At 62.4% G+C, this 11364-nt stretch overlaps 1 protein-coding gene across 1 annotated transcript; it reads right to left on the reverse strand.

Annotated features, from left to right (window-relative positions):
- Positions 1-228: 228 nt before the first annotated feature.
- On the reverse strand, positions 229-11071 carry LOC117651955 (copper resistance protein B-like). The gene is made up of 3 exons (XM_034396582.1): positions 10811-11071; positions 1907-2156; positions 229-287 (listed from the first exon to the last, which is right to left on the reverse strand). The coding sequence occupies exons 1-3, from the start codon at positions 10853-10855 to the stop codon at positions 229-231; spliced, it is 354 nt and encodes a 117-aa protein (XP_034252473.1). The 5' UTR covers positions 10856-11071.
- Between the last annotated feature and the right edge of the window lie 293 nt (positions 11072-11364).

Genomic DNA, 11364 nt, shown 5'->3' on the forward strand with positions numbered 1-11364 from the left:
GACCGGCGCAGGCGGCAAAAACTCTGAACGCGTTTTTGAGCTCCAGAGTCGCTAAACAGGACTCGAAACAAACATGTGACCCCACCAATGGATTCCTCGTTCGGAGAGCAATCTATTGGTGGGGTCACACGTTTGAATCGAGTCCCATTTAGCGACTGGAGCTCTAAACGCGTCCGGGTTTTGGCCGCCTCCACCGGTCTTCTGGCACACTGGTTGCACCGCGACGCACTACTCGAGGTGCACCGGCGGCGGGTTGACAGCGTTTCCAGGGTTTCCTGCCGCACTGCCTGCAGGCGGGATAAGATAAAGGGTTGAGATAGCCGAGCCACACACACACGCACGCGCACACACACTGCTCCAGGCGGCGTCCTGGACGACCAGCCTGACCTGCTACATCACCAAGGACTTTTTTGATTTCACCAGAATTTGGGCTGGACTTCCACCAGAAAGGGCTTTTTCGTGAAGCAAGTGCCTCCCGCCGACCACTTGGATAGCAACGTTTCCAAGCGCACCGCATCAATGGGGCTTCGGACGGAGGGGATCAAGAGCACGAATCGCGACAGTGAGTGCTAGCAGAGCAAGCGAAGCATCGAAGCGCAGAGGATGACGCCGTGGGCGGGGCCGCGGGGCCACGGGGCCGCGGTGCAGGGGCTCAAGTTGCTGTCCAATGGCGACGCAGCATCCCAAGCCGGGCCGAGCCGAGCCGAGCAGAGCCGAGCAGAGCCAGACAGTGGTGGGGGTGGCGGCCCATGACCTGCATGCTGCAGTGACCTTCGCGCGAGACTATTCACTCTCTCCGCTCTATCCCGATCTATGCGACCTCCGCCCGCCCAGGTTCAAGTTCAAGTGCCGAGCGCGTCTCTAAGCGTCTAGAGGTTGAATGACCTGTCTGTCCATCCGAGCGCGCGACCAGGCTGAGGTCCCTGTCTAGTGTTCTTCAATCAGGCTCTGTATTAGATCCTACACTGTGTTCGTTCTGTTCGCAAAGTCGGCGCAAACCTCAAAACAGCGGCGGGGAAAAAACGAGATCGCGACAACCGAAGGGGTTAGTATTCGCACCCCGGACTGTTGGAAACTGTTGGAGACATGTGGACAAAGGGGTGCGACTGCTCCATGTCGGAGCGCGCTCTCCGCCAGGGCTCCGCCAGGGCTCCACCGCCGCCTCGCTGCCGCAGTGCTCCGAGTGCTGTGGCAACGACCCACACTCGGCAGGCGGCGCAAGCGGCCACGGTCATTCACTCTCCCTCTCCTCCCTGCCTTTCCCTCTCACCTCCTCCCCCCACTCCTCTCCCCCTCTCTCTCCCTCTCTCTTCCTCTCCCTGGTTCCCGGCGGCGTCAGGCGGCAGGCCCTGCGCGTGTACCCGTCACACCAGATACAACGAGATACCTGCCCACGGATGCGTACATTTCGCACGAAGCTCATACTGTGTGTGTGTGTGTGTGTGTTGTGTGTGTGTGTGTGTGTGTGTGTGTGTGTGTGTGTGTGTGTGTGTGTGTGTTTGCACGCGTTCGAGCGGCGCGTGTTGCATGTGTGAGTGAGACTCACCTAGGTCTGGGATAGAGCTGGACGGCTCCTCGCGGTGTGCCCGCTCCTTGCTCCTGGCGTGGGAGTGCGGGGGCCGCGGCGGCGGCGGCCGCATCACGGAGCACGGCGTCGACGAGGACGACGAGGACGACGACGGCGGAGAGGACGTTGACGAGGACACGAGGGGCGCCGGCGGCACTCGGAAGTCTCTGTACTTTTGCTCCGCCGGGGGCGGCGGGGGCGGCGGCGGCCCCAGGGGCGAGTGGGTCGGCGCTGCGTGCTGCGGGTTGAGCGTGATGTGCGGGTGGGGGTTGTGCGGCGGTGGCGGCGGCGGAGGCGGCGGCGGTGGCGGCGGCGGCGGCGTGAGCTGCGACATCTCGCCCTGGTCCATGGGCGGCTCCTCCTTGAGGTGGATGGGCGGCAGTGGGTGCGCCTGAGGCGGCGACGGCCCCAGGGGCGGCGCCATCGGCGTGCTGCCGTGCTCGTCGCCCAGGCCGTGCTCCACGCCGTGGTCCATGGCGTGCTCCAGGCCGTGGTCCATGCCGTGGTCCATGGCGTGGTCCATGCCGTGCTCCATGCCGTGGTCCTCGGACGCGTCCGAGTTGGCCATCCCGGGGGTCATGTCGGCGGCCTGGAACAGGTAGAGGCGGGGGTCACCTCGATTCACGCACAACAAACAATCCCTGCGAGACACAGCTTTCGCGTTCGAAGTTCGGGCGGGGCAGGAAAGAACAGGGACTTCAAAGTTCCAGCGCGTTGGGAGATGCTTGGACGCAGTGGCCGCCCACGATTTCCAGACAAGGCAACAAAATTGAATTGGTCGCGGCGAGTCCTTGCAAGGCGAAGAAGGCGCTTTGCCAAACATCGAACGCCGGTAATCGACCAGTCATCGAACCGTTCCACGCGGGTACCGACCGATAGCCGGCTCCCCAGTCGCATCGTTCGCCTCCCTGGAATGAGGTAACCAGAGGCAACGCGGTGTACCCCCGCTCCCCCAGGACCCCGGTAGGTACCTTTTTGTTCTCGTTTCCCCGTCTGGACGCACTTTTCTTTTCTTTCGGGTGTCTGGCCCTGGGCAGGGCAGGGCCGGGCAGGGCAGGGCAGGGCCGCGCTGGGCATGCCCTGGGTCCGGGTGCACGCCCGATTGGGACCCCGTCCACTTCACCTTGTGTATGCCCTTGTCTACATACCTCCGGGCCCTTCGGCCCCTCGGCCCTCTGGACGAGCCCTTCGACGCGTCGTGAGCCTTCGTGGCTCTGCCCTTTGTCCAGCACTTGCCCAAGGCCAGACATCTTTATCCCAAAATATGAGAGGCAACTTGGTCCGCCCCGCCCGGCCCGGTCCCCTTCGTCAGATCTGGACCTTGACGAACCCGTGCTTCCGCATGCCGCCCGGGATGCCGGCCGGGGGGATCGGAAAATTCCGTAATTCGATTAATCGATTCACTCGCTGCCACTGCAAGGTGGGCTACCAGACCGGTGGAGGCGGTCATTTAGAGCCCCAGAGTCGCTAAATGGGACTCGAACCGAACGTGTGACCCCACCAATGGATTGCTCTCCGAACGAGGAATCCATTGGTAGGGTCACACGTTCGGTTCGAGTCTTGTTTAGAGACTCGGGCGTCTAGTGTTTCGACGGCCTCCTGTGCACTGTAGGGGCTGTTTGTCGCAACACCACTGTTATCCTTTCGGTAGTAGTACAGTGTAGGCAGCGCGAGGGCTTCCGGCCGCGACACAGAGACAAGCATTGCCGGTGGCGGAGGCCTTGACTCGGCGAGGTGGAAATAACTTTACGACCTACAGTTTCCGAGATTACTCGTCAATTAAAATAAGCCCGGGACAAACGGGTTTGGAAAACGAATCAGCTAGACTAATCAAACGGAACGCCAACTGTTTTTATGGGCACTTTTTGAATTCGATTTGGTGAGGCATACTGTCCCAAAATTTTCCACATTATTAATTTTTTATTTAATTGTAGTAATTTTAATTTAATTTAAGTTGTTTTTTTTAGATCTGTCGTGCCTACAGTAAAACTAGAAATATCCCATTCCCGTTTCCCGGTCGCGCCGACAACAAAAGCAGGGCGTTTTGCCTTTTGTCCGCCCGCCACTCTCCACACTCCACTCTCCCCACTACACTGCACTACCGCGCTGCCCCCGCCCCGCCGCCCGCCGCTATGACGCTGCAAACAGGTTCGAGGCGCCGCCACGGCTGGCCGCCTGGCCGCCCCGCCGCTCACCAAGATCAAGTCCAAGTTCAAGTTCAAGCGCGGCGGCCGGCGCGAGCGAGCCCGCCGCCCGCATTCGAACGCGAGAGTGAGATTCCGTGTTCGGCATAACCTGATCGCATGCACACTGTAAATGAGTCAACCCTGCTCCTGCACTGCACGTGCGCGACGCAGGGACTTTGAATGAGCGAGCGTGCGCGCCACGCGAGTACACGCTTAAATATTAATTTTCCCTTCCGCTTCAACTCGCGACTACTCGCAAAAAAAAAACTTTAAAAAAAAATCGACAAATTTTTTGAGAGAGTACCCAATCCTAATGAAGCCCCATTATGTTGGACGCACGTGAAGGGACAACCGAAAGCGAGAGTCGAGGATCGAGAGGATTGTGAGGGGGAAGGGGGCTGGAAGGGGGAACCGAGGATGCTCAAGGTCAGCTGGTGGACCAGTCGGACGGACCGACGGACCGAGGGCTTTTGGGCGTGAGCGTGTGTGTGTATGTGTGTGTGTGTGCCTGAGTGAGTTTGTGTGTGCCTGTGTGAGTGCGTCCGACCGAAGAATGGTGTAATGGGAAGCAAGGGGAGACATCAACGCCCACCTTGGGGGGAGAACAGTATGACCTCTCCGGCCGGACGGTCAGCCGAAGTCTCCGACCGACTAAGATTCGGAAGCTGTGCGCGGCCAGGCTAGGCTTGTATTGGCACGGTCTCAACGTGTTTATTTCGCCAGAACGAGGGACCTCTACGCAGAAACGCGTCTGACTGAGAGCGACAAAGAGTTTCGCCGAATGTGGGACAGGCTCGGACAAGCCAGCGCACAGTGGATTTGCCAGAAGACCGGTGGAGGCGGCCAAAACTCTGGACGCGTTTTGAGCTCCAGAGTCGCTAAACAGCACCGGCGTACCACGCAACAACGATGCTCCTATGGTGAAACGGAAAGTGACACACGCATCCCCCCCCCCTCTCTCTCTCTCTCTCTCTCTCTCTCTCTCTCTCTCTCTCTCTCTGTGAATTTTCTTTCCCCCTGTCCACCTCTCCCAGCGAGGCTCGACTAATTTCCGTGCCGTCGCAAAGAGAGAAAGAAAAAGGCAAAATGGCGTCGGTGGCGCAACACCACTGTGATACTCCGTGACCGGAACGGATGGCCGGACCGTGCCGTACTCCAGACCGGAAACCGGAAACCCCGAGTGGATCATCCTCGGCAAATACCTCCAAGCGCGAACCGGGAGGCAGGGAGAGTACGTCCAGGTGGGCGAGTGGGAAGACGAAGGGCCTTCGGACAGAAAGGGAAACTGGGGGCCCGTGGGGGCCCTTCGTTCCGAGCCCTTCGTTTGGGGCCCGTCGGTACCGGCCCTGGTGCCCTGCTGGCCCTGCTGGCCCTGCTGGCCATCCGACTCGACCCACTCACCAAGGGCCACGCTGGGCCGCGCTGGGGTACGCGCGGAGCCATCATTCAGTGCCCCCACACACAACGCCCGGCGCGGCCCGGCGGGACTTTTAAACATTTAAACCGAAAGCCACGGAGACTAGCGCGAACCGAAGCTAGCGTTGCAAACTGCTCAACAATAGCTACTCATGGTTCCAAATGTGAAACTTCTTGCACAACTTCCACTATGTAATCAGTTGCTGCTGCAATTGGAAGGACCGCTTTGAAATTGTCGCATGGGCGAATTTGTTTCCCGCGTCCGAAAATTCCCCGACGCACAGTGCGAGAGAGACAGGCCGCCGGGACCTCCCCTGCAGCGCGGTGCAGCGACACGGCGGCTCGTCACGGCGCGGCCGCGGCGTGGGAGGCTTTACAGGCCCAAAGCCCTCCCTCTCTCCAGGGCCGTCTGAGTGCGTGGGGCTGGCGGCAAGGCGGCTATTCTTGTAAGGCAGGGCACGGCCGGCACGCGCAAGTCTCGCGTGTCTCCGGCGTCGCTGCGGTCCTTCAATTGTACGCCACGCCGCGAGGGACAAGGATATTTATAACGCCCCCCCCCTCTTCTTCCAATGTCTCATCAGTAGTAGGCCAGCGTTATGATGACGCCCAGTGTGGCTGCAGTGGGTGACCTCCTCCCCCCCCCTCTCTCTCTCTCTCTCTCTCTCTGACAAGCACGTAGCCGACAACTACTCCTTCCTGTGTGACCGAGTTTCCACCCTCCCCTCCGCCTTGGACGGGCTCTGCCCTTCGGGTGTGTCTGGCCCTCCCCCCCCCCCTCCCTCCCTCTCTCCCTGGCCCTTCGAGTACCGCCGCCACGCGGTGCCGACCGAGTCGTTTTGGTCGTCCCGTCTCGCTCGCACCGATTCGGAACGCTGCGTGAGTGCGAGAGAGACGGAGCGAGTCGGTCTGCTGGTCCTGCGGGCCGTCGGCCCCGCCATGCCGCGCGAGTGCGACGAGGACGGACAGCGGCAGAGAGAGATAGCGATACCCAGCGAGTGGCCGCCGTGGCCGCCGGGCGGGCTGGAGCGGAACGGAACAAGAAGGGGGTTGGCCTGTCCCTTCCACTGCACTGCGTGCGTGTGAGTGTGTGTGTGCAGGGCCCACTTACGTAAGCCTGGACGGGAAGCCTGCGGCCGGCCGGCACGGCACTGGCATTCGTCCACTGACCGAGTGTAGCGTAGCAGAAACATAATGAAGCCACCCAAAGCCAGATAAGTAATAACATCGTCGAAAGGAGCAGCAAGCACAACGACCAGGCAGTGGGCCATTCAAAGTGAACCAGACCCAGGTGAGCATCCACGGCGTCCATCACGGGCTGCTCAGCCAGGATCACAGTCAGGCGTCGTCCAGAACGTCCAGACCGTGTCCAGGGCGACGTTCCACGTCCTGGCCGTCCTAACCATCGCCCTTGACAGTGGCAGGACGGGCGGCCACCGCGCCTCGGTGCGGGTCGCGGCGGAGGGAACGCTTCCTCCGACGGCCTGCTACGGCGGCGCGGGTACGTACCCCCCCCCCCCCCACACACACACACACACGGCAGAATAGGAAGGCGGCGAGGAGGGCGGGCACGCGGCTCCTAGAATAGAAGTCTAAAAGTGAAGACTCCTGTTTGGTGGAGGCCCCGGTGCAGGCCGCCGCCGCCGACGGGCTGCGGGTGTGCCGGCAGACGCTTCTGCTGCGCTTGGACGCATCCCCGCTGTCCCCACCTGAGTCCAGCCCGTCTAGGCCGTCTAGGCCGCCCAGGCCGGCCGGGTTAGCCTGTCCGAAGCGCCACCGTCGCCCGGCGAGAGCTAAATTGGGTGAAAATGGGTGCACACACACAGAGTGCACGACAACCGCCGTCTTCCGGCCGCCCTGATGCCTCCTCCTTTTCATTCCCGCTTTGCATGTTTGTTTGTTCTCGTTTTCTGAACCTTTGACGGCACCGCACCGCGGCACCGCCATGACCACGGCCATGACGCTATCGGCGGGGCGGCGGGACGGCGGGGCGCCCTTCCAGACTTCCAGAGGACGCCGACGGCCACGTCCGCCGGCACGGCCAGCACGGCCAGCACGGCCGACACCCGCACATGAGGATGAGGCGACCCGACGAGCCGCCCCGCCCCGCCCCGCCCCGCCCCGCCCCAGACAGGCTTCCTATTGCGTAACCTTGGCCGCGGCGTTTGTTTTGGCTGCTCAATGTCACCCAGTAGCCCAGAGTACAGTATGGCGGCGACGCGTCGGCCTGCCGGCACACCCCGGCCGGCCCCGCCCCGCCCCGCCCCGCCACGTCGGCGGCGGCGCGACCAGAAGCGCGTAACTGTGCGCTGCTCGAGACTTCCAGACACCCACAGGCCCACAAGGGTGTGGCCGCGGCGCGGGGTCCGTGCGGGCGGTGCGGGCGGCGCGGCCGGCACCGCGAGCACGCACTCGACGCCGTGTCTCCGGCAGTGACCCACCCACGACCCAGACCCACGCGCGGCCGGCGGGGCGGGGCGGGGCGGGGCGGGGCGGGGCGGGGCGGGGCGGGGCGGGGCGGGGCGGGGCGGGGCGGGGGGGGCCTCCCTCGGGGGACTCCCCGGACTTAATGAGCTCAAGGGCTTGGAACGCTACTGGAAGGCGAGGAAGCTGGCGTTTCAAGAACCCACCTTCCTCAAGGCGTTCAAGTGGTGGTCCAGGAAACAGTGTGTCGGAGGAAGGCGTTTCGAACCTCCGGGCGGCCAGGCGGCGGCAAAGTCGCTGACTTCGGCTGGGTGCGAATCGGCCCAGCCTCTCGAGTTCGGCGGGGCGCCTGAAGGTTAGGCAACACCCTGCCAGCCGTGCGGGTGACTTGCCTAGGCAGCCAGGCTGAGGTAGGCAAGCCCGCGCGACACCGGTGCGTCGCGGGGCAATGGTTGCCTACCCTGCGATTGGCAGGCGGCGGAGTGCGAGTCCGAATCTCTAATGGCTGGTCCCAAGCGGGAAAATGATTTCAGTAGCGACTCTGCTGGAACTGAACCACAGTGGGCCAGAAGACCGGCCGAAACTGCTGAACAGGACTCTAACGCGTCTAGAGTTCTGGCCGCCTCCGCCGGTCTTCTGGCCCACTGTGTGCTGTACTACTAGTGTGTGAATCAATCCGGCGGCTTGGAGACGGCGGCGTGTTATAGCATTATCGCGTTCCTTTTGTCCGGTCGGCCGGTGGGCCGGTCGCAAGGGAAACGGGGCACTCGGCCAAATCGCGGACGGGCCGCGGACGGGCCGCGTGGCCGCGCCGAAAAACAGACGGCCAGCGCGCCAATTTGCATCTCATAAGGACTACTTCCTCGACGCGCGCGGCACAAGTAAAAGGAAACACGTCTGCCCGAATTGTCCGCCAGAGACGTAACAATCTGGCCCGCGTACAGTGTACACACAAGCAAACACAACGAGTCACTGCGCGACCTTCAAAATATTTACCAGCGCGGCTTATTCACAATCGGTCATAAGGCGCGACTGTCTACGGCGATACATAAAACATTTTCCCCCCAAAACAAGCAGTCCCGGCGGAAGGAAGCTTTATTTCGCAGTGTTCAGGAGCTTCGGAGATATTTTTAGATATATAAAACGGGGCCTGCTTAGCGACTCTGGAGCTCAAAACGCGTCTAGAGTTTTGGCCACCTCCACCGGTCTTCTGGCCCACTGTCACGCGGGGCGGCTCCGCGAAGCTCCGCGAAGCTCCGCGAAGCGACGACAGGTGGCGCTGCGGTCGCGGTGCACTCGGTGCGACTGCACCGTCAAATTCGGACGGCGGTCAAAGCATCGTGACTTGAGTGCACAGTGAGTTACCATGTGGCTTTTCGCGTGAAAAGCTTTTGCACGAAATGGAAGTGCATACACGGAAAAGGCACGAATTCACGCCCAATGGGCTTTGTTACGCACGAATTCGTGCTTTATAAAACGCATGCTAGATTTCGCGAAAGCTATATGCACAAACTACATAATAATTTAGTGAGTGATCCATTTATGAGTTTTTCTCCGGAGCTCGTAAGAATGGGCCAGCAGCACGACGTCGTCACAACCGTCCTTATTTCAATTTCTTTTTCTTTTTTTCTCGGCGGAATCGTCCCTACGCAAGTTGCACGGCGTCCACCGGCAGGAGACTGATTCCGAGAGTCGTTTTCGTAGCTCTGTCTCTCTCGCACCTGTACGAGACGCCGCATGAGTGCGAGAGAGACAGAGCGACGAAAGCGACTCTCGGAATCGGCTGTCGGGGGAGGCTCCCTTCCCCGCCCCGCTTCCAAGTCCGTGCCGCCGACAACAGCTGTTGGTTCCGAGCGGCCGCACACCGGCTAGCGAGTGTCTGCCCCGCCGGCCCCGCCCCGCGTGGGTGGCTCAGGGGTAGTGCCGCGAAGCGCGGCGCATCGCAGGTACCATCGCACCGCGGCACTCGGTCAGCGCGCACACTGTTACAAACCAGCGTCCCACAGTGGGCCAGGCGGTCAAACTCCCGGACGCGTTTTGAGCTCCAGAGTCGCTAAATGCGAAATGATGGCGAAGCGGTTGGTCCTGGCCAGGCGTTCAATGACCAAAGTTTGGCCGATGCTCGCGTGCTAGAGTGGCCGCTTGCCCGCTTCGCCGTCACCGCACCTACGCCGCGCGCGGCCCGCCAAAAAAAGGCCGAAAAAGTGGGCCGAAAAGACGTTTGGCCAAAACACCTGCGTGGGCTGCGGACTCGTTAATAAAACGATACTCCGTGACTCCGCGACCGCCATCATCACGCCAGCAGGCTGATTCCACGCAGTTTTGGCCGCCTCCGCCGGTCTTCTGGCCCACTGTGGATCGCTCCGCAGGATGGAAACTGAAGCAGCGCGCGGGCCGCGGCGCGGCGTTCCGCCCAAAAGGCGGTACAGTCCGTCATCGCGATGGTGACGGTGACGCCAACGGTGTCCTCGGTCCGCGCCGTCCGCGCCGCGCCGGCGTGCAGATCCTGACGAATTCGCTTCCTGGTGGCCCGCTGCTCCGCTGCTCCGCTGCTGGTCCCCGAATGTGGCAAGGTCGTCGGAGGCCCGCCCGGCCCGCCGCCATATCGCACGTGTATTGTGGCGCACCGGCACCGCCGCCTGCCCGGCCTGCCCGGCCTGCCCGCCACGCCAAGGCCTTTGATAACGAGGCTGCTGCGGACCGTTGTCATAGTAACCCGATGATGGCCCAATACTGGAGGACGCGGAGTGCAGGCTGCCTGGACCCTTCGTTCCCCAAGGGCCAAGGGCCGCACAGTGGGCCAGACGACCGGTGGAGGCGGCCGAGTTCAAGACGCGTTTTGAGCTCCAGAGTCGCTGAATAGGACTCGAACCGAACGTGTGACCCTACCAATGGATTCCTCCCCGAAGCGAGCTGCGTCGCTGGACGCAGGAGCTGGCCGCGTTTCAAAAACCCCAAACCCGGAACCCGAGGGTTCCGTCCAGGCTTGAGCGACCAGTCGGCTGGACGTGGGACTTCCCTGTCGCTTGCGAGCGTTCGGAACGGTTCGGCACCTTCCCGCTCGGGCCCGCTACGGCCCGCAGTCGACCGAACCGGGTTACCAAAGACACCCAGCGGGCAGCACTCATCCGAGTCCGCGGGTAAACACTCAATAAAATACCCGCGCCACCGTCAGGAAATGAGACAGCCCATTGGCCACACGGCCGCTTATTAAACTGACCTTGAGGTATCGAATCGAGTAGTAGTCCGAGAGAGAAGCCGGCATGGGAGAGGCGGCCCAGGTACCCGGCAGGTACCCGACGGAGGTACCCGATGTAGTCCAAGACGTTAGTAATCCCACAGGCCGGTCATGGCGTTAACCACTGCACTTTCTTGCCGTATCCAATGGGGTGGGTGGTGGCACTGACGCACTGCACTTGTCACTGCACTGGTGCCGGCTCGCGGGGCTCGCGGGGCTCGGGGCGCGCGGCTCGGCGTGTACACGCGGGGCGTCGCGGGGCGTCGCGGCGCGGACGGCGGCGGCGGCTGCCCTTCTGAAGCGGGCGAGCTGAGCGGGCGCTCTGACCTACGACTAGCGCCGCCCGACCCGACGGACCCGACGCGGCGGCGTAGCAGCCCGGCGTAGCGGCGCAGCCCGGCGTGGCGAGCGGAGCGCAGAGCGCGCAGAGCGGCGTGGAGCGCATGGCCCGACCGGCCCGACCCGAACACGAAGGCCCACCCGACGGCCGCCCCCTCAGCTTCGGGCGTCTCCGCCGCCGTTCGGGCCTTCGGCAG

The sequence above is a fragment of the Thrips palmi genome, unplaced genomic scaffold (assembly GCF_012932325.1).
Source record: "Thrips palmi isolate BJ-2018 unplaced genomic scaffold, TpBJ-2018v1 HiC_scaffold_6, whole genome shotgun sequence".
NCBI classification, from domain to species: Eukaryota; Metazoa; Arthropoda; class Insecta; order Thysanoptera; family Thripidae; genus Thrips; species Thrips palmi.

Bases quoted from the DNA above. Each gene is read 5' to 3' on its own strand.
- LOC117651955 (XM_034396582.1), bottom strand. From the start codon at position 10,855: ATGCCGGCTTCTCTCTCGGACTACTACTCGATTCGATACCTCAAG. The intron at 2,157-10,810 runs GTCAGTTTAATA...TACCTGTTCCAG, and splicing joins ACTCGATTCGATACCTCAAG to GCCGCCGACATGACCCCCGG. The intron at 288-1,906 runs GCGAGATGTCGC...TCCCGCCTGCAG, and splicing joins GGAGCCGCCCATGGACCAGG to GCAGTGCGGCAGGAAACCCT.